Here is a 24311-nt window from a genome sequence, read left to right on the forward strand (position 1 = left end):
ATTCTCTTCTAAAATCTAAAAAATTATTTAGGAGTAAAAAAAATTATTGAATTATACAATGAGAAAAACAGATCCTTTTTATCTTTAAAAAAGAATAAAGAAATGTGTTTTGGGAGAACTAATAATAATAATACAAGTGTTACTAGCAACATTAAAAGTATTTAAAATGCTGTATGTATGTATCTGAATATTATTTTTTCATGATGTCAGAAAAACACATAGCTTCAAGAAGCCTTGAAACAAGACAATAAAAAACCCTATAACCCGTGAGCTTTCAAAACGTGGACCTTTCTTTTTCAGTTTGCCCCTTGGGTTATAGGTTTTTTGTCATCTTGTATATTATTTTTAAAATGTTTCTTATACCAGATGGAGACTGAAATAAGGAAAGAACCACAGCAGTGATTAAAACAAGCTTAACTATTTATTCAACTAAGCAAATGTGTAATAGATATGACTTAATGTCATTCTAATTTTATAAGACATGACAGTTACAATAATGCAATTGCTAGTTATCACAAATACCTAAATATATTTATAAAATATTAGTTTTTGATAAATTAAAAAACATTTAGATAAGATTTGAAATATTTCATTCACAATTTTACACGAACTTAGTGACAATTAAATAACTCGACAGGGTTGACATTACCAGCCTGAATGGTGTCATGTAACTTTTAATGGCAGTTAACTATCACCTTATTTTGAGTAAATTTGAGCCATTGTTCTGTCTCATAGCTTACAATTATGTTTCCTTCTAAACTTAAAATGCTAAACCTAATTGTAAGCTATGAGACAGAACAATGGCTCAAATGTACTTAAAATAAGGTGATAGTTAACTGCCATTAAAAGTTACATGACCCCATTCAGGCTGGTAATGTCAACCCTGTTTGTTTCCTTCTAAACTTAAAATGCTAAACCTAATTGCAAGAAATTCGGTACACACTTTGTACAAATCTAGTTTATGCTTGAAAAAACAAAACAATATAATTTGGTTTAGTATTTGTATCAAATATTATGTTGTGAATATTTAGCAATTTAGTTTTGAAACAATGTATTCAAAACGGCATTAAATATACTTCCTTTTGTTTTGTGAGTCTAAACTCAAGTACACATACCCATACGTGTTGTTTTTATAATGGCATACTCGTTTTCTTGCCTGTTCATATATAATCTTAAATAAAAAGAAAACTATTAAAAATTATAAAAGAAAACTTTTTTTCTAAATAATTGATTAGAAAGTTTCATTTTATATATCCAGTTAGGTCTAATGTGTTTTATTTTATGCAATTATTCATATTTACTTATCTTTACCTATTGGAGCAGTTATATAGCCAAGAAAATAGCATAAAACACCAACGAACAGTAAAAGCTTTGACATATAGAAATACAACTTGCATTTGTATCCTAGGCCTACATTTATATAGGCAATATTTTTCCAACTATATTTTTGGTGAAGCTAAAATTTCTACCTAATAATTACAGTTTGTTTTCAATAACTAGCTACTGTCCTGTATTGTGTTGTTGGAGTTATAAATCTAACTAATAAACACAAATAAAAAAATCTATTGTATCATCTGAATATTTGCCCTTCTCAGAACTAGCTTACCATACTCACTGACCTCAAACATCCTTCCCTTATGTCTCACTTCCTGAAGTTTTAAAACAGACATAACACAAAGAAATCATTAAAAATGAAAAAATTGTCAAGAGAAACTTTAAATAAAATCCTAGGTTTGTGGCTTGTTTCTAAGTTTTGTAAACTTTAAGAAGAATGACTGTTCTCCGCTATCAGAACTTTCACAAGCCATTTTTTTTCAGAAATCATACATTACAGCTTACCCAAGTGTCATTCACTTTATAATGATAGAGATAGAAAAGAATCTTTTCTATTCACTAATGATTAGCCATTGATTCTATCTTGTTTGGAGGTTAAGATTTATTAGTTATTAGCTGGAGTGCCCATCCCTGGATGGTAATTATGTAAATTCATGATTAATGAAATGTTATCTTAGGATATGAAAAGTTGCTTCCCTTATATGCAATTGTAAAAACTGCAAAACACAAAATGTGAAACCGCAAGTTTTCCTGTATCTCCGCATGGACCCAACAAACTTTCATGCCAAATTTGGTGAAGATCCATCAACAGGGGGTGAAGTAATGGTAAAAAATGTGAAAATGCCCATCAAAACCACAAAACTGAAAATGTGTTTGTACCCCTGCATGGACCTAATGAACCTCCACACCAATTTTGGTGAAGATCCATCCACACCCTGAAAAGTAGTTACATGGACAGACAACAGACAGTAATATTATATTTATATAGATTCTCTAACCCATTTGCTGTGACATCATAAAAGCTTCTCAACACTGGGTTCTTGAAAGCAGTCATTGAGAGGAGTGTCATGTGAGAAACAAAACACTGGATGAGTCTTATCTCTAATGGATACAGGGATCTGGGTAAATATAAATGTGTACTTTGAAATGGGCAGAAAAATTCTAAACAACTTTATTAGTTACTCTCCAACCCATTTTCTGAGGCATCATAAAAGCTTCTCAACACTGGGTTCTTAAGAAGAGTGTCATGTGAGAAACATCAATTAGTGTCACACAAAATAATTGATTACTTGATTAATGTAACAAATATAATCAACATTAATGTTTCTGATTATTATTGTTTAAATTACTCCAATTATCCAAGTAATTGAAATATTGAAATTACAATTTCTTGTTATTATTTTAGATTAACTCAAGGTTGTTCAGCTTAACTGATTAGTGTCACGACTCAAAAATAATCAATTACTTGAACGTAATCAATGAATGAGCCAGATAATTAATCTTTTAGGAACAAAAAACCTTTCTCCATATAAAGAAAGAAATAAACGGCAGCAAAAGAATAACAAATAACACCGGGGCACAAGTTACATGGTGGGGAAATATAAAAAGTATCCTGGTTTTATATTTTTCCACAATGTAGCTTATACTCTGGTGTTAATTGTTATCCTTTTGCTGCAACTTCTTTATTTTTCTATGGAGAAAGTTTTCCTTAAAAGGGAATGTATAGATATTTATACAGCCTTTTTCAACAGAAAAATAAAGAAATTGTATATTTACACATACACATATATGTGTGAGAATTTGTGACGAATCACAGTTTAGCACAAATCATCTTAACTAATAATTTTTATCTTACTAAAAACAAACATTTTTTTCTAATATAATGATGTATATGAACTCAGACGTATCTGTTTGTAATCTACCTTGCACATAAACAAAACAGGTTCTATTCTGGTTTTAAAGTCTTGAGTTTTATTTATCAATTTCATAATAAGTTTACCTTAATATCCAAACCTTTGGACAGCAAGGATGGAAATATTTTTTGACTTCCTAGTGTAGCATTCCATTCTTCTTCCATAACCTCTTCCACCAGCTTTCCAAAGTTCTCATGGCTGATGATGAAGGAACTGTTCTTTAAATCATCATTTTGTGGCACTTGACGAAACCGATCATGCAATTTCTGGCGCCTGGTTTTTAGACCTTCCAAGCAACGCTATATATGGCATAAAATATTCATTGATCAGATTTTCAAGTTGAGGGGAAAAAAAAATTTGATGGTAAGCCAGAAGTTTTGAATTAGCTCGAAACTTATCGAGAAGACTAAATGCTAGATATATCTTAAACAGTATGACATATTGTTCATAGTGTTCTTTTGAAGAAGTACATTCCAAATACTTTGTACGTACCAACTTTGGGTTAGTTTTAATTTTTGAAAATTGCATGAATTGTATTTGTCACTTCCAAATATGTTAAATGAAGAGTGATTTAATTTAAGATAAATAATTTTATTTTATTTTTTTTGTCAAACAGAACCTTCTATACAACATCATTTTTAAAAGTTAAAGAATTCAGAAGTATATTAACTTTTAGTAAAATAAAAAAGAAATAATAAAACTTATTACATCTATAATTCAAAAATGTATATTTCACCTTATCCTGAGATGGTACATTCAATTATTAACTTATTTTCTTTGCTACAACTAATACAAGTTTCACACTGTATTCTAATCAATCCTCAAAGTAATAAGTTTAAAATTTATATTCTTATACGAACAATGAAATGGTATTTCACACAGTTCACTTGAATTTGTTCAATGATGAAATTTGTGTAATTTATTAGACAATTAAGTAATACCTCACAGTCATTAAACCATTGGATTAGACTTGTAGAACCTTTAGTAAATCAACAAAAATATTTTAGTATTCTTTATGAAGAGAAGATTCTCAATAAAACTTTCTTGAGTTTTGAGTATAAAATGGAAAAAATTATTTTTTTGTAGCCGTTAAAGACTGACTGTTTCCTGCATCTCTGTGTATGTTGTGAAGCTTAAAAGAGAGTTACACATTTTTTAAATATTTGTTCTGATTTAATGGAATTTGTATCAGTTTTTATAACATATAAAATGTAACAATTAATGGATAAAACTATATTAGAATATTTGCTATAAGATACTGGAATTAGAAGTTTTGATGGTACTAGCATGCTAAATGTCAATGGTAATACTCAATATTGATTAAATAGAGATTATGAAGGCTTTAATGTCTTTTGTAGAGACCTTTGTTAATAAAGGAAAGGAAGGATAATTTTTTTAGAGGTAAGTGATATTATTGATGTTGGGAAAAATGTGGAATACTTGAATTAGGTTCAGGAAAGAAAAACATATTAAATTTCTTTACCTCTTTTAAAATAATTCATCTATTAAGTCATATCAACCTGAAATAAAACTATAAAGCTAGTTAAAAAAATGTGGTCAGTTTATTAGATGATTAAACTAGAACAAAATTGTGTTGTATGATTAATAATTGCTCGAACTAGGGCCTAGATCAAATCAAAACTTTGACCTACCCGCTAATCATAAATTTCAACCCAGAAATATTTTTATGAATGGCAGAAAAAGGCTTCTGACAAAAAAAAAACCACCATTTAGTATAGATTTCTGATTCTTGATTAGAGGGTGGGTCAAGGTTTTGATTTGGTCTAAGCCTAAGCTACATTGTACTCAAGTGTATACTGAATGGGATTTTTTGTTTTTAAATGGGAACACAAAACTTTTGTTTTTAATGCATTTACTGTTAGTAGGATACTTAGATTTGCTTGAAAATAATTTGTGGGGTGTGGTCACAGGTGGCCATTCTACATAACTGGAAGGATTTAGTGAATCATTCAAATTACAAGGTTAGATCCACTAATGAGTGGGTTTTCAGTTATATGAAAAATGTGATCCAAATTATTATGGTAACCCAAATCTCAGTCATTCTGTAGATTCTCAACACAGCTAGAAATACACAAGAGTTTAACGCCACCCACAAAATTTACTACTTATGCCCCTATAAATGTCATTAATTAAATAAAATGCAAAAGCTCAAGCACTGACCCCTGATGCACTGCACTAGTAACATGGTTTCAGTTTGATTGGATTCTATTAATAATAACCATTTCTTTCTGCCATCTAATCACACTACAATCCAATTAAATAGTCTTTCCCCAACCCCTACCAATGTGATCTTCTTAGCTAATCTCTTGAAAAATCTAAGTGTCTACTAGAGATGTAAGACTAACTGGCCTAAAATTTCCATGGCTACTATCACTTCCCTTTAAAAGCAGAAGTAACACTAGCAACTCTTTTAATCCTAAGTCATTTGCCCCATGTCTACTAACCTACCAAAAATGAAAAACTTGCATATCTGATCTTTGGACTTCTTTAAAACTCTGGGGAAAACCTTATCTGGTCCTGGTGCTTTATCTATTTTTAATTTTCATATTCATGTGATGGACAAATGTTCTCATACATAATATTCTAAAATGAAATAAAGTGGTTATGTATACTTTGATTTTGTTGCATATCTGAAGTCAAACATAGTATTCTTTGGGGGTCTTTTTATTTAAGGGTGATTAGACGGATGGATCAAATAATTAATTATTACCCACCCATGATTTACTGAAACAGATAAAAACATACATTTTAGTCCTAACAGTAAAAATGTTAATAATTTAGGGCATAAAATGTAAACAAAAATATGGTTAACACCAGCTACCAGATTACTGTGATTGGTTACTCATGTTTTCTGTCCACTATATTGTGACCATTCGTACATATATACACTGTCCTTGAACCAGCTGTACTAATTAATTTCTCTTACTCTATTCAAACAGTTCCATTTTTGACAGTGCTTATTTTCAAATAGTGATAGTCTTATATTCCAGTATAAGGTAACACAATACAATTCTTTGAATATTTAATTGCAATCATTGTACAAGGCATGTTTCAACTGTCTATGGTAGCTGCACAGAATTGAAATTTATAAACCTATACCACTTTTGGTTGTAAAGAAGAAAAAAAAAAACATGAATGCCATATCACTGAAAAAACTTTATGACGAAAAATATCAGCTAATTATGAATCAGAGAAATCAGTCTTTAAAGATTGTTTTATCAAAATAGTCAAAGAAATTATGAAGATATAAGGAATATTATATGCCTTGTTTGTGCTCTTCAGTTTATTCAAGTTTCACTGGTGAAAGATTTAATCTAGGATTGTTTCAAATGCTAAAAATGACATAACATCTTTTTGAATTGAAATAGACTGTACAGCCACCATTCACAATTATGTGTGATTATATCTCTACAGAAAGATATACTGTTTTACCATTGTTTCTTTTTCCAAACACTTTTCAACTGACTGCCATTCCTTCATTTCATGGCAGATTGACTTGTAACTTGGTAGGGTTATAACTTGGTCCAAAATGCAGAGACACATTTTTTCCTTTTTGTTTATTTAGGCTTTTTAAAGGATTTTATGGGGTCAAAGGTCAAACAAGTAAAAAATGTAAATTTTGGGCTCCTGTGTGGTTATATTTATAGGAATCACAATGAAAGTTGGCTAAAAATATAAATTTCTTGCACTAAACACACTGACATTCAAAAAAGTTGGATTTGCCCATTTCAGTTGTTTTTTTTTCTCGGGGGAGGGGGGGTCAGAGCCCACAAAAAATAATATTTTTGGGTTTTTGGACATTTACTTGGCCATATTTTGATCAATTTACATGGGATTTGGTACAAAAATACTTTTACAATTAACAAACAAAAATAGTGGACTTTAGCATTTCTAGAAATTACAGGGGAAGGGGTCAAGATGTCACAAGTAGCATAATTTTAGGATTTTTGACAATTAACTCACTGTATTTTGGCCAATTTACATGTGATTGGTACAAGAATACTTTTTTACAGGCCCCATACATATATAGATAAATAATATGTAATATGTCAATTTTTGGTAATTTAAGAGTGGGGGATCAAAAGTGAAATAAATCCATAATTTTAGGGGTTTAAGTCAATTACTTAGCCTTGTTTCAACCAACTTACATGGAATTTGTTACAAAGATACTCTTTGCAGGTAATCTTTCTGGTGTCAAAATTGGTCATGTTGGGATTGTGTGGTGGAGACATGTTGCATTCGCCCACGAATGCTGGCCTCTTTAATGTGCTTTGGTGTTTTTTACACATTTACTATTTGACTTTGAGATTTTATACATTACGAGTTTTTACAGCAAAAGGTCCAAAGCACAGTTAATAAAGAGTCAAAACGACTAGTTAAAAATAAAAGTAAGCAAGCTCACTCAGAAGTTGGCTAGTTCTTTTTTCACTAAATATAAAAGTTATAGAACTTGGTGACGATAGTGCAGTGGTACTAATATAACTGTGAGTTAAGTACCAATAATATACAAGTATAACCACATTGTTATTGTAGTAGTACGAGTAGCAACAGCTGAGCTGAAATCAAAACAAGAGCACATCCCATCGTCAGTTATGAAAAATATGTGTGTGTATACTATTACTAGTCTATAGCTATATTTAGAGGTTTAAGCTTTTGTAAGATCAAGTTTCATTCGTTAGTTGGTGTAAACATATAAAATGTCCAATAGAGTGGTATGTTACATACCTTTCTAAAAGTTTCTTTCCACGGAGGCGTTTTTACTTTGTAAAGAGCTTTATGTACCAATAATTTTTCAAAGCACTTTGGACTTCGCGCTTCCGCCATTTTAACACTATGACTATAGCTAACCACTGGCACTACAAATTATCGAAACTCGAAAAATACAGATGGCGGTAAAAATAGATTTTGAAATTTGAGAAAAGAATTTCGAAAGTTATTTGGTCTTAAAGTTAAAAATTAAAAAAATACGTAGAAGAATATAAATGTATTTGTAATATTTACAAATACTATAAGAAAAAAATATTAGAGAATATTCTAACAAAATTAAAAATAATTAATTTTGACATCAATATTAAAAAATTTTATTTAAATTTTTGTCAATTATAATAAATTTTGATCATTTAAATGTCAAATAAACTGATTATTTTAAACAAGGCAGTTTGTTGATATTAATTTATTCTATACTCTAGATACTAGCTATCCGCACAAAAGCGTGCTTCAGTGAACAAAATATATTTATTCGATGACGAGGAACCCACTTTGAGACTAATAATGGTTGGAGACGGCTTTTTTTTTACAGGTACCTGATGATGACAAAAACCTTGTCGAAACGTTGTACATTTGCTGTTGTGTTAAACTCATATTAAAGTTTTTCTTCATTACCCATTCAAGCCGTCTCCAACCATTAAAATATCTTTATGTTACTGAAACTCTTTGCCACACCGCTACTAAGTTCATGTTCATGTGAACACTTGGCATCTGCTCTCTGCTGGTTGAATAATTACCTGAGGTGTACACAAACCGCAGTAAGATTGAGTGCTCTTGCTTTAATACACAATAATTATGACACAGCTATCGACATTAAAACTATATATATATAAGTTATTTACAGAAAAGCACCTCAGAAGAATGGAGCATACTAACATGTTATTTCAGTAGTGCATACATGTACGCATATAAAGCCAATGGTTGAAATAGCTAATATACTATTGTTGTACAGAGTTATTTGAATTAGTAATATAATTTAACAATTAATAGCTACTCTGCATATAGATAGTACAGTAGTTTACTATAATAAAACATACATATTTATGCTAATTTAAGTCTAACTCCCCATGCAGTATTACAACGATTGATGGTTTGTTGACTTTTCATGGGATGTTTATGGATTTTATGTGAACAGCTATGCAATTGTTTAAGCTACATTTCAAGCAAAATTGCTTACAGATATTAATCTCATAGCATCCTTTTTTTTTACAAATTTTCTGGTGGGACATGCCTCCCAGACCCACCTCAGTAGCATTAACATGCTTTGCATACGGAGTGTGCTTTGCACAAAATGTTTTGATTTTTGTTCTCACAAATTAGAGCCCCACCTTTCAAACATTCTGCGTATGGACCCGATTCAACACCGAATAGTGTGACATCGAGTAGTTAATATAAAGGATAAGTGCAACGTAGTTTTATAGTTGGAAGTCATTCCGAAGGCATTCCTGTCAATGGCCTCAGTTTCATTATGAGCTTGATTCAATAATTTTTATAGAAGGTCTTTTTTATTTCTTAGAGTTGTCCAAGTGTATATATATGAAACAGTTTTATCGTCGTTAAACACGCAAACTTACACATATAACGATCACGTATTATTAGAAACGTTAAATATTTTATCCTTGATTCCCTGTATCACTGAGGGAAGAACTTTTATTCAAAAAATTTTGCAGCTCTCTCAAGTAAAATTTCTTCATGTAATTCTTACAGGAAATAATATGAGTTTCACTTAACACTGCATTTATTTATCATTACAGATTAAGCTGAAAAGTACAGGCTTTCTTCTTGGTAAAATTATAAAAATTAAATACAATAGTGATTTCCTATTATATGGTATGTCATGTCACCTGGTGGATCAGCGGTAAGTTTGAGGATTTACATTACTAAAATCTAAGCTTGGATTCCCCGGGATGGACAGAGCGCTAATAGACCCTTGTGTAGCTTTGCGTTAATACAACAACAGTGTTAAAATAATTTATTCAAAAAGCTATTAATTTTTAACAAAAATATGACTAATATTTGATTGGAATGCTTAATTATAATTTAAAAAGAGTTGATGAGAAAAAAAAAATATATATATATTAATAAACAACTAAGAGCATTTATTTCAAGGCTTTCTTGAATAGAGTTATGTAAAAACAACTTATGATTCTCTAAGTGCCTTTGGTATAATTTAATGTTTTTTGTTTTTTTTTGTAAAACATAAAGTACTCGGTGGACTATCTCTGCTCTGTCCTCCATGTTTAACGAAACTCGATTTTTAGCATTATGAGCCTTCAGCGTTACCGATGAGCCTCCTAGGACAAATAACTTATAGTATTTATAAAATATAGTAATTTTTAGTTCTGTGATTTTTTCTTTATAATCACCCTCGCCCCGGGGTCCCTGATGATTCATCGGTAAGTATAAGTGCTTGTAAAGCTAAATATTCGGTTTCGATATCCGTGGTGGTCACAGCACAGATAGTTCATGGTGTAGGTTTTTGCTTAACAACAAACAAACAATCCACCCAACAATACTTGGACGAGGAAATTATGTAGCGTCACCTAGTAAGTTTAAAAAATATTTATTGAAAGGGCTATTTTTATTCTTACAAAGCAGAAATTCAGTCACTGACAGGTGAAGACATTAGAATATAATTTAGTGTACTTTATCTCATATCGATTTTGGATTAAATATTAATTTTTATATACTCTATAGTTAAGGCCATGTTTTAGTCAGAACAAGGGCAAAAAAAATGAAAATTGCTCTAATTTTTTTTTTTTTTTTTGCTGAAAACATCAAGGTTGGTTTCAAGCATCTTTAGACTATTGGAATAAATAACTGATTGTTTAAATATACTGTAGATGAGTAATTTGTTTCGTTCATAGTACAGGCAAAACGGTGTCTTCAAACTACCAAACATAAGCAACGTTTAGGTCTTTGGAGTGACATAATAATAAATTTATTTTCTAGTTTTTTAGGTAAGTCATAGCCAAATTGTTCTTTCTGGAAACAAAATTTTCGTAAAAACACCATATATATTCGGGTTCACTGATTTTTTCGAGTAATCGGATAGGACAAGAGATTCGACAGAAAATGTTTTCGCATGAGTAAATCTCAATTCTCTTGGTGGTTTTGACTGAGTTATAAGAAAGAAGGACACTAGACACAATGCGAACAGTATGAATACAATATTTTTTGAAAATACGAAGCATAATCAAAACGACAATTGTATAACAGAAAAAAGGCGTCTTTATTGGATATTTAGAGCTATAAGAAAGACCAGCTCCAGACTGAAAACATATAGGATTCTGTATACACTTCTACAATTCCATTCTTCTCAGTATATGTATGCTACCAACATCACTGTCGGCCACTGTTATCGAAAAGTAAGAGAGGATTAACCTCAAGGTATCAACTGACCCACCAGTGGAAAGGATCAATGATCGTTTTTACATTGTGTGTTCATCTTTATAGAAATATTTCTCATAAGGATGTGCACGTGAAACTATAGGTGAATGATTCTGAACAATAGGTAACTAGGGTGAAAGGAACTTAGCCTCTTCCTTGACCAATATTTAACTTTAAACCTACATACACTCACATGCGGAAACATTTTTAAAATTTTGAATGAACAATGTAATGGATCGTGAGAATACAAACCGTTTAGTCAGTTTTTAATTTTGTGCAGCTTATGATATTTACTGATTTCTGAGCAGCATCTTGTACAAGATCCTGGTATGGTTATCTGTGTGTGTGTGTCTGTGTTATAGAGTTATAAAAGAGCCAATCTTCCTGGCAAATTGGCGACAATGGATAGAGTGCAGAAAGCCAGTTTTATAGCTTTGGACTTAAAAACAAATAACGTTTGTTGTTGGAAAATTGAAAGCAGTTATTTTAAATATTCTTTTTTTTTCCACGTTGAAGGCTGCAATAGATTCAGCACCTTGTTATGTTTATTTATTCATTAATTTTCCTACGTACACAACATGTTATTGGTTACGTACATGGGGACAAGGGTCACCAGGGCCTTCGAGAGTTGTAATAGGCCCCAAGGGTAGAATTTGTATATGTCCCCCCCTCCCCAAATAGTTTTTGGAATGGTGTCGCGTACACACATAAGTGGTTGGAAGAGCAGTTAATGTTTGTTCATACGTTTTGTATTGATTTGATACATTCCGTATACATTTCTTGTCTCTCGTGGGCTTCATGGTGGGCAGCAGTGGGACCCGAGGAAACATTCTCAACCTCACAACCCTCTTTGTAGGCTTCCAATGTATGTTAAAGACCACGAATTATGTATTTTGTAAGAAATATACTCCTTTTAATAGTATTACAGCATTATATAATCATATTGAAGATATATATTTCGTCCGATTCTATAGGATTGATTGAATCTTGTAAAAAATCATGAGCAACATCTTGAACAAGATCCTGGTATGATTATATAGTATCTTATAAATGACCTTCTCTTAGTTTGAATCATGAAAGTCTGTTTTGTTTGTTTTGAAGTTAAGCACAAAGCAACACAATGGGCTATCTATGTTCTGCCCACCACAGGTATCGAAACCCGATTTCTAGCATTGTAAGTATATATAGGAAAGTAACAACCATATGCAAGGAATGTGACAAAAAATAATCAAATGTAAATGCATATATAACTGAAAAAAAAATTGAAAAATGTTGCATGTTGATAACACCTTCCCTCAAAAATAAAAATAAAAATGAAGCATTCAGAATCAAAGCATTAAAACCTAAGAAGAATAATACATCAGAAGCCCCATTGTATTTGTATTAAATTAGTTAAATATAAACAAACCAGATGAGGTTAAAGTAATATTTAATAAGATTATTTTATTGGATGTATATCTATACTTTAAACGTTGTACGTTATTTTTCACTGTTAGAAACGAAATGTTGTACCGAAATAAATCTACCAAATCTCAATAGTTGTTTTTAAAAAGTTATATGTATTTATATATAGCGGGTTTTTCTTAGAATGAAAATACAACTTAATTTACGAATAAACTGATATGTCCGAAATTAAATGTTTATTTTTCACTATCGCTTCGATCTTCTTGTCAAAATAACGACACCTTGCGAATGAATCTATTGCAAAGAAAAAAGTAAAATTTTCCTTGAAGCTTTTTTCAAGAATTTATCTCAATTTCAATAGTTATTTCATAGGTATTGCGAGAGAAGTTGGTAGTTTGATTTCGTTTCTAAAAGAAATGCTGGATTAAAAAAAATACACGTTTCCGTGTGAGAAATAATAACGTGAGGCTTGATATATTGTAATTTTTAACACGTATATCTCTATATATTTTTTATGTTGTAATCCATTTGTGAGCTTGATGATGAATTGGATACAAAGTAAACAGGTAGCGATGGTTAATACAGAGGAAAACTTTCATAAGTGTGTGTGTTGCGATTTTTCATTTTCAGCTGTTTGTTTGTTTGTAGTTAAGCACAAAGCTACACAATGGGCTGTCTGTACTCTGCCCACCACGGGTATCGAAACCCGGTTTCTAGCGTTGTAAGTCCGCAGATATATCGCTGTGCCACTGGGAGCCATTTTCATCTGACAAATTATTCAAGTAATTTTTAAAACATTAAAAAAAAGAAGTTTGTGTGTGTGTGTGTGTGAGTGCATATGTATGAAAACAAATCAAGCAGAATAGGATGACTTCTTTCATATAAATGATGTAATTTTGTCTTCAAAATAGTTAACAGCAAATTTCATCATAATTAACATATCAACTAATTTTATATATCAAACATCTTTTACAAACCACTATTCTGAGTTTGGGCTTGATATTTTGCCCCCCCCCTCTCCCTAGTGCCACAACGGTAAATCTGAAGACATACAACGCTACATACCGGTTTCCAATACCCGTGGTGGGCACAGCAGAGATAGCCCATTGTGTAGCTTTATACTTAACAAAATAAACAAGTCAGATATTCCAGAAGAATCATTTTGAGGGGCAGATATTGTCAACGTTAGTCAATGCAATGTATTAATAGAGCAACGGATACATATATTTTTCTTTTTTCCGCTTAGAGTGAAACTTTACATACACAACTATACATCCCTGCAAAGTAAAGTTTCAGGCCAAATTTTCTATTATTGTACTTATTTCAAAAACAGGTTCTATACGCGTATGAAACACCGTATATATATAGTAAGCACAGCAACTGGCTTTCTAAAACAATTTTTCTTCGAAAAAAATTGTTTGTTTGTAATTAAGCACAAAGCTACACAGTGGGCTATCTGTGCCCTGCCCACCACGAGTATCGAAACCCGATTTCTAGCATTGTAAGTCCGCAGACATACCGCTGTGCCACTGGGGGGGCCTTCGAAGAAAATGACATCAAGATTGAAAATTGAAGTTTGTCTTTATTGTTTTATCATGATTCCCAAAGTTCGCAAGCCACATGATTTGTGTGTGGGGTGGGGGCAAGCTGTGAACCACACAATAACAGTATAGCCCAACCTAATAAAACATGCATATAGAAATCGCTATAATATTAATATTAACCACAGACTTAACTTTCTATGTTTAAATGTGATGAGTGCATTTATTTATTTTTTAGCAGAGTTAACTTTAGCCTCAGTGATTACTCTTCTTCTGTACTAGGACTTAGGGCCACAAGTGACGCAAATCCAATTTCGCACAGTACATAATAGCAGGCATCAGAAAACAAGTTACTTTGTATGCAAGATTTGGGTACTCTCCAGTTGTCTCAATCCAAATCTCTAAAGGTGAATTTCGTTTCAACTCTGTCTCCAATGCTCTATTGCAAGAAAGCTCCAACAAGTGTGATTCTTTTGTAGAGAAACCAGGCAGATAATTTGTTTTATAAAGCGAGAAACATCCCAAGGAAAGAAAACATTTTTTCATATCTAAAGAGCTATATATATCGTAGAGTTTTAGACTTCTAAGTATTCTTCCTGTTTATATATATCTGAATTTTTAGGAGTCGGATTTACTCCTGGATCTACAAACTCTGTTTTTCCTTAATCATGAAATCTTTCCACAGGCCACCTGAAGGGCGCTCCAAACCACCAGTGGTCGCGAACCACCGTTTGGGAACCCCTGAACTTTAACATACCCTACCAAACAATAGAATAGAAATGGCGTACGAATTATATGCTGTAAATACAGATTCTGTGTTATGTTCGTCTTAGTGATATAATCGGTCGGTGGGTAAGTTGTAGCTTTAAGCACTTACAACGCTAAAATCCGTGGTTCGATTCCCCCACGGTGGCAGAGCGCATATAGCCTATTGTGTGGATTTGCGCTAAAAAACAACGATAACTTAATAACATAATTTAGCGAGCTCCTTACGAAAGTCGTTATGTATAATGTAGACTAGCAAACAAAAACGCTTTATTTAGTTTTGACTACGTAATACTAATTATTAGGATGCATTTTCATCACGTTTTTGGCATAATGTGAATATAACAAAACATCGTTAATTGTGTGACATGAACATTACGAAAAGACGATCAGTTAATTAAATAAATATTAAACAACAACAACATACAATTCCCACTGAAGAAGAAAATCCAATTTTATTTGTCGTGAAGTGGAATAAAAATATCAATATGAATTTGAATATCAAACATACAAGCATTCATTTTCAAAGCAAGCCTTTGAGACAAGTTGAAGAAAACACATGAATAAAAATAGCCCTTAAAAGGCAAAATTTTGCTTTAAAATTCATTGCACAGCCTATTTTAAATACCTAGATATCTTAAGAGATTTAAGCCTACAATTAACCCTTTTAAGTCTACACATGTACAGAGGATAAGTGCAGTATATTTTTAGAAAGAGGTCAAAAAAGTGTGAACGAACAGTAATACGTAATGTACTTAACAGAAACAAATAATGAAAAGGCAACGATTTTCAAAAACCGCGTGCGGTTGTTGAATGGTATTGAAGGTATCACATCTTTATATAGATTACAATATAAAACAAGAATTTACAAATAGATTGAAAGCCAATATTGTCAAGTGGCCAGAAGGAGGATGAGGACTTAACATGTAAATTTCATAGCATATCTGACACACCCGTTTGAAGGAATTAACAGTCTCATTTCTGTCCATTTGACACATTAGAATATACCTGTTTTTTAAACAATACATTACTGTGTTGTACCGTTTAAATCGTATAGCAGAATGAACTTTCAATTTGTCTAGCTAGTTTCAAAGAAGCACAACCACAGATTCACTATCTAAGAAAGGCAACACACCCATTTTGACTTATCTTTCATCCTCTCTATACCTCTATTTCCAAAAATATGTCTTAAAGAAGGCTAACAGATAACGTAGTAAAGCCATGAACAGCAAAATAAATATCAGTAGCGCCTAACAACAGAGAAATAAAACTTACATATTGATATTGCACTTTGCGAAACTTTTTGAATTACATTTGTTTCAAACTACCTCGTTTCAAGAACTTTGAATTCTAATTGCATTTTGTAAGCATTAGAACTCTTTGTATTTCTAATGCCCTTCATTGTTCGATATTATGCTAAACTCTTTTGCAAGAAATAGAATGCATCCGTCATTTTACGTTTTTTTAAATTTAAATATTGAAAACATAAAAGTTGCAATGACATTGTCTGTTTGTTAGGAAACGCCTTTTCACTCTAGAACGCAAGAAGGGTATATGGTCATAAAAGTATAAAGACATTTATATAGTCAGTTTGTTTCTATGTTACGAAAGATACATAAACAACTACAACATCAAATATGAAGGGAAATATTCAGTTCAACAAACACTTAAAAATAAATTTTTGTTCGAAAAACAGTCTGCTTCACATCAGTTTCCGTTATCATCATATAAAACATTCGCGTGCTAAACAACAAAATGATGACAAGTCTTATTGTAAATAACACCTAAACTAACGAGTAATGACTCCATTCGGAGTTGTGCTCGTGAGATAATCCTATTTCTCTGCAAGGAATGTACCAATCGATTCTCTTTAATTATCCTACGTCATTTCCTGTTGTTTCAAAAATACGACAAGAATAATCATGCGTTGTTCGAAAGTCAATTACTGGCATTCTTGTGACAGTGAACAAATCACCAAATTTCACAGTCCTTATTTTTCTAAATTTTTTACAAGTACAAACCTGACGTTCTGTTTGTGAAAACATGAACCAAAATGTTTTGTAGTTCTTAAGACAATATTGAACTTTTGTTTTAATGGTGACAAGTACGTATAAACTTAAAACATAGCCTCCTTAGTTTTTATACCTCTACAGGCATGAATTAAAACTGATCTGAGATTCCAGATAAATCTCTGCTCGTTACTTATTATTTCGCTGTATTGATAAGCTACAAAACGATTATTGTATTGATTGTATTAACTGCTTTTTACACTCGTACATATAAAGTAGAGGGAAATGTTTATCCCCAGTTCAATTTTTAAAATATAACAGTTTTTCCCTGCATTGCTTTGTCATTTGATTTTATTTCCTTGCATAATTATAGATTTATAAGTATGCGTTTACAAAAGCTTTTGAAAGAATCGATATATATTTGTTTATGCTATACCAAAATGTTTTCCATTTCAAAATAAGTTTATGTATTGCAAAGGAAAAGGCCTAGTCCAGTCACTAATAAGCCGTGTTTTCAGTTTCGCTGAATACCAGTGAGTAGCTAATTTTTGGGCTCGACTTAACGTGTCTTTTTTTAGCAGAGGCGAAAAGTAAAAGTCACGAAATGATTTGAATCGAATAACTTATTCACGCCCGTAACTTTCGTAGCCAAAACATTACAGCAAAGCCACATGCTAACAAAGGAATGATGTTACACTCAAGCATTACAAATACATATTGCGCATGACCAAAAATTCCAAAGCGTATGTTCATGCGAGTCTGGTGATCAAGAGCAGTGCTAATAATAACCTATGGATGAACTGGTGCTGAGGATTCCGTTTTTCTTTAAGGTGTCTTTTCAGACGAAAACATTCAAATGATTTTTGTTTATTTCGAGCTTCGTTTCGACTAATACAAAATAGCTTGTTTCGAGGTAACTTTGAACTATAAATATTGTAAAAATTTGTGTTATAGTTGACCACGGCCTTCTCCTTGAAAGACTCCCCCCATGACTCAGCGGCAAGTCTGAGGGTTTATAACGCTAAAAATCGGGTTTCGATACCCGCTGTGAACAGAACACAGATAGCCCATTGTATGACTTTGGGCTTAATAATAAATAAACCGGTTGAAAGTTGAATTAACGAAGAATAAACGTCGGTGGACATCATACAATGAGGAGTGGGGGGGGGGGGGGGTTTAAAAGGAAAAATACTGCTTATTTCCACAATAAGTTAAATACCTAAAAGCTTTGGGATAATTTTGGCGCAACTGAAAAAAGTAAGGCTTACCGCTAGCGACTAATATAATCAATTCATTAGTAAACAAGATAGGCTTATTATATATCCAGTTTCATAATTAGATGTTCTATCACGGAGGGGGGGGGGGAGTCTAATTTCTAATATCAGCGCTACTGTGTTGATTAAACAAATGTTTTATGCATTGATATCTTAGATCTGAATTGTTTTACTATAAAAAAGCGAAACCTCGATTTTCAAAAACGATAGCTTTTGAATCAGTAGTAATACTTTCACGAGATTTTTAAAAAGCTCAAGTCGAATACTTGAAAAAGAAAATTAATTTCAATAGCTTACGAATTAAGATCAGGTAATTTCAAAATTATAACACTGTTTGTACAAAAGTAAGTAATTTTCTGCTCTTTTATCCTTGCTAATAACATGACTCAAACACTCGTATGTGATAGACGAACTCATTGTTGCTGGTGGTTAATCACAGTATAAAAAATTAAGTTAAAGGATATAGTCAAAGTCCATGTAAAAATCACACTAAAATAAGTAAAATAACCTTATGCATCTATTCAGTTCATATTATTTTTGTTTAATATGAAAACAAAACAGGCTTTTAAAAATGGTACCGCAGACACCAGAAACCTTTCAACTAACCACTGTTAGGAATAAAAATGTGGAAACTGGTACATGTCACTCATAATATCTCCAGTTATTGATTTAACTTCAGAAGACTTTAATTAAAAGCCGTATTATCTTCTATTAGCTCTTGGTGGTCCTGAAGAGGAAGTGTCTATTTCTCAAGATATTGCCTGTCTAACCACCTGACATGGATGCTACATATTTGTTGTTACTAAATGCCAAAGTGCAAGTTAACTTCAAATGTAATGCTACACCCACCTCACTTTCAATCCAATTCCAATATAGGTGAATGCAAGTGGAATACGTACATTGTCGGGCATAAACATGATGAAGTTCAAAAAACAATAACTGAATGATCGCTTTTTAAAAGTATTTATACGTAAAGTTTAGTCCTTTGATGACCAACATGGTTACATTTAATACTCACAGCTTTTGCACCAGGTCACATTTTAGTCCAGTGTGCGATAAAAATTATTCAGTTGGTTCTTTTACCACAAGTCACATATATGTCACTTAAACAATCAAGAAAGGATACATATATATAAATCATGTTTACCATTTTTGTCTGTTTGATATATATTGGCAATAGGAAGTTACACATGTTAAATAAGGCTTACAGAACATGTTGCCGAAAAAGAATAACTAAATATATGTAAATATGATAACTTGAAGAGTGTAACAAATGCCCCATTATTATTTTTATCACAACTTTTCTTTTCATTCTAATCGTCTATCTGAAATCTAAAACATAGTTCACGCTTAATAACTTTAATAAAAGTCAAACGATTTCTATTTTCCTTTCGTCCTACTTAGAGCAACTAAAACTATTTTTTGGCCAACATCTGTCCAAAAGTCTAAATGTATTAAAAAATGTTAAAATATTAGTTTTAGATCTGTTATTGGATAACTTATGAACATTATTTCAGACTGATTAAACGCTTATTTAGACGAAACAGGGTGATACAGGAGGAGAACTTTGGAATAACGTACACTGAAAACTTACCATCTTCAAAGGCAGTCTTTATGATATATGCAAAATGCAGAATAAGTGAATCCACGATTCAGCATAAGTTAGTCAGAATGTAAAGCAGTATTGAACAGAAACAAACACTAATATATAGTTTACACTCAGAGTAACTATAGAGGTAAACAAATTAACAGTTATATATCGACCGTAATGGCCTGTTCCGTGGCTAAAACTGCATCTGTAGAACATATCAGTAGACTAGAATTTCGTATCAATACAAGTAACTTTGGAAAGCTAAGTCGTGTCGGAGTTACATTAGCTAACCCTATCGAAAGATCAGTGAAAAGTCAGTTTGGAAATATTGTGTACAACACCGGTGTTTACATAATAGAACGCTAAGCTGATTTAAAAACGTTAATGCCATCCTATAGAGTTAACAACTAGAATGGAAATTGTTAAATTAAACTCCAAGTTCCCATCATTCCATGCGAGCCAATGTTAAGCTGTGTTCCAAAAACCTCAAACCAAAACACTTGACTTTATGCCTAGGATCTGTGTGATTTCACTGATTACCCACAAACGCCTTGATACGGCGACTGGAGTGGAACTGTACAGCTTACATGCATTATGCCTCTTATTGTAAAATTTGTATTATAAGTGTATGCATATAACATTTTAAATAACACGCATATTAGCTTCAAAACCACCAAGTTCATAATAAGAAAAATTCTACAAACTCTAATAAGATAAACTCAACACACACAAAGACACAAAGGATATATTTTAAAATACTAAAATGGTCATTCTCTCAAAGAACTGAAGACCAATAAAAAACAAAACAATCGGACACAAGCTCGTGCTAATCTAGTTGAAACCACAATCTTAAGCTATTTACACGTGGTTTTAATGTAAGATTGAGATATAATGTACAAGTTATTACTTAAGAGAACACATAAAGACGTCAACAACTCTTCTTGCCAAACAACCAAGAAAACAGTAACTTGTACAAATGTGGGTTCCCACTTGGTGGCTGTGTTTGAAAGTTGACAACTTTCTAGAGGGAGTACAGCTTTCATATTTTAACCCCCTTGTATTTTGGCATTGGAATCAAGTGTCTAGACTAAAGGCTGGAGAGGACGATATCACAATGAAGTTTCACTTGAAAAACAGCCGTTAAGACCGCTGAGTATCCAGCAGTGACATCTGGTTTTCTAATATCATAGAATATCGTAGAATTATACCATAATTTCAGGAATTTTCTGATAAGGTACAAAATACACACAAAGACTGAAATACATTTGTGGCTTGTGTTGAACACATGCATGCAAATACCACACTGAAACAGACACCTTTATGTTTATCAGGGGGATATAAATCCAGGATTCCACTTATAGTAGAATATTATTTGACATCAAACTTTCATCCAATCGGCAACTCATAGTTTTTCTCATTCTTATTTCCTAATATTTTAAACTTTATCAAACTCTTCTAATCTCTATCTTCTTTTTCTTCATCCCAGTCTCCTTGATCCGGGCTATTGATGCTTTCTTGGCTATCACAGTTGATTTCTTGATCTACAATATTGTTTTCTTTCAGATTATATCCATCTTCTTCTTCCACTTGGGAACACAATTGGGAATGAGTTTCTTCCACAACATGGTTCTGGGCTACACGACTGCTGCCATATGCAGCCATAACAGGTTCCATTTCCTCTGTCATTTCTTCCGGTTTCTGTAAGTGAAGGTTGAAGTCTCCTGCTTGTCGAACGCACACACCATTGATGATTTCCCCTTTATTTGTGTTATCGTTACTTTGCTGAGTGTCCTCTTCATCATCGCTTTTGACATCACTCTCAGCAGAGTATTCCAATTCTGGATCAACCCACTGGGGCATGGCAGGTTTCCTCCTATTACTGCTGCTAGTTCCCAGTTTTTGTCTTACACCATTTTGTTGACCATAGGAATATGATGACTGTTTCTCTTCCCCTGATTCTTTGTCACTGTTTTCAGAAACAACCTGGTCATGAGAGAAATTGGAATCCTCATTCATATCACTGGTTGAATGAACACCGGGGCTTCTACATACAGTTTCAAAAGGACCAGACTGAAAACTACTACAGCTACTACTGCCACCTCGTGGAAAGTGCTGACTAGACATGCTCAGATCTAAAGTCCCACAGTTATCGTTCTGGGTATTAAGGGGAGAATTGCTCCTGTACGTACTATACATTTTTGGAACTTTGTTCCTTTCTTTGCCTATCTCGGCTAGTCGTCCATTAAGAAGAAAACGAAACTGGATAGGATCAAAGACGGTGCTTGTTTCTCTCAGTGGATGCATGATAATGCTGTTGTCGTTTGGTTTGTGTTCACTCTGCTGGCCAACTGGAGAACTTTGTTGCTTTAGACGCATGCGGTAATTGTGGAACCAGTTTGTAATTGTACGAACTGACAAATTTAGCTCACTTGCCAGGAACTCTATGGTGGCGGTACTTGGGTACGGATCCATGGAATAGGCCAAACGAAGTGCTTCTTTTTGTTCATCGGAGAAGAGAATCCGTGGCTTCTTTGTCGTTGAATAAGGAGAGGGTGGGGGAAGTTCGTAGTGGAATATTTGGTTTTCTTTATACGAACTGCTAACTTCGTGGGCATCGTTATTGCTTCTTTTACGTTTGTTGGCTGTAACATACAACATATGAACTTTAGATGAAATGTAACTTGTTCTTGAGTTAACGAAAATTCTATGAACGCAAATTTTACATTATGATCAGTACCGGATTAACGCAAAGGCCACCTAGGCCCAGGCCTAGGGTTCCGGCCATACAGGGGCCCCACCGGTCACCCAAGTAAAAAAATTATGGTTCGTAAAACTAGCAGAATAGAGACAAGAGTGGGTTATTTTTATTATCATTATTATTTTTATTACTATTATCATCATTATCATTATTCCTAAAATATTACATGGGTTCAGGGCCCCACTAAACCTTAATCCGGTCCTGATTATCATCCTGATAATTATTTAATAAAAACCAGACATCATATTGGTGTACACTAAAACAAGTAGTGAAATTAAGTACTTAAGAGTTAAACAAGTCACACCAAGTTCAAAAATTAAAATTACAAACTTAATTATACAAAACATTTATACTTAAAGTCATTTTCAATTCAAATATTTAACTTGTAAAGCAATTCGCTAAGGAAAATTAATTTTAAATGAAACTAAATTGCTGTAATAAAGCACATTATCTACAATACTAGGATTTCAGTCCAATTACACGTCTAAATCAACATCTTCACATTCAAATCTACTTGAAAGATGCTGGAAAAAGAACAAAGCAATCCATTTACACACTGATCAAATTTCAATAGGAAAGAAATTATTACACAAAATAATATTTCCGGGGAGGGGGGGGGGCAAAGTAGTGTGAAATTGTGATTCGAATAAAAAATTCATATAAATATATATGCTGAATGAATAAAGAAAAAATTGTGTTCCTCATTTTCCAGGTGGGGGAAAGTGCGGACGCCCATGATTGTGTATTTGTGATAACCGCATTCTAAAAACTGTCGACAATATATTCACTGCGGGTCGCGGGTTCGAATCCTCGTTGTACCAAACATGCTCACCCTTTCAGCCGTGGGGGCGTTATAATGTGAAGGTCAATCCCACTATTCGTTGGTAAAAGAGTAGCCCAAGAATTGGCTGTGGGTGGTGATGACTAGCTGCCTTCCCTCTAGTCTTACACTGCTAAATTAGGGACGGCTAGCGCAGATAGCCCTTGTGTAGCCTTGCACGAAATTCAAAACAAACAAACAATATATTCACTGGAAGACTCGGGGTTTGACCAATGAACTTTTGCTATTCATTCTGAACTCGGCTTGTTCACTCACTCTAACATTAGCTGATAAGTGTCAGTTCAAGTTACCATTAAAGACAAAGAATGAAGTGACCTTTCTGACTTTGTTAGCTGTGTGGATAAATTTTATAAGTTTGTAGGACAAACAGCGAATAATATAAGTTCTATTTCAAAGTTGAGTAATTAATTCTGTTACCTTCTCTCCTATCATTCTTAATAGCTTGAAGTTTATCAGCACCATGGGGATCATTCAGCCATAACTGCATGCGGATGAAAGGTTCACGACCTTTAATACTGAGCATGTGCCAAGGCTTAGGCTTGGACAACAGCTCACTGACAGAGCCCTGAGAGAGGCCTACCACAGCTTCACCAAAGATCTGAAATAAATATAGTTATGTTTTATATTTCTAAGTTACTTGAACAACAATTAGTTTCAATTTATAACAAAACTTTTAGAAAATTGTGCAAATTTCTAATATAA

At 32.8% G+C, this 24311-nt stretch overlaps 2 protein-coding genes across 3 annotated transcripts in view; both read right to left on the reverse strand.

Annotated features, from left to right (window-relative positions):
* Positions 1-8117, reverse strand: part of LOC106457729 (RPA-interacting protein A-like) — a 16669-nt gene extending 8552 nt beyond the window's left edge. Inside the window, exons 1-3 of the mRNA XM_013917172.2 lie at positions 7995-8117; positions 3335-3547; positions 6-15 (exon numbers count right to left, since the gene is read on the reverse strand). Of these exons, the coding sequence (XP_013772626.1) occupies positions 6-15; positions 3335-3547; positions 7995-8093 (322 nt within the window). The 5' untranslated portion in view covers positions 8094-8117. The remainder of the gene's footprint in view (positions 1-5; positions 16-3334; positions 3548-7994) is intronic.
* A 7455-nt stretch (positions 8118-15572) lies between these two features.
* LOC106457732 (homeobox protein cut-like 1) overlaps positions 15573-24311 on the reverse strand; it is a 177134-nt gene continuing 168395 nt past the window's right edge. For both annotated transcript variants that reach the window (XM_013917178.2, XM_022383746.1), the window contains exons 15-16: positions 24027-24207; positions 15573-22652 (exon numbers count right to left, since the gene is read on the reverse strand). In XM_013917178.2, coding sequence (XP_013772632.1) covers positions 21466-22652; positions 24027-24207 — 1368 coding nt within the window. In that variant the 3' untranslated portion in view covers positions 15573-21465. The remainder of the gene's footprint in view (positions 22653-24026; positions 24208-24311) is intronic.

This window comes from Limulus polyphemus, unplaced genomic scaffold, assembly GCF_000517525.1.
Source record: "Limulus polyphemus unplaced genomic scaffold, Limulus_polyphemus-2.1.2 Scaffold366, whole genome shotgun sequence".
NCBI classification, from domain to species: Eukaryota; Metazoa; Arthropoda; class Merostomata; order Xiphosura; family Limulidae; genus Limulus; species Limulus polyphemus.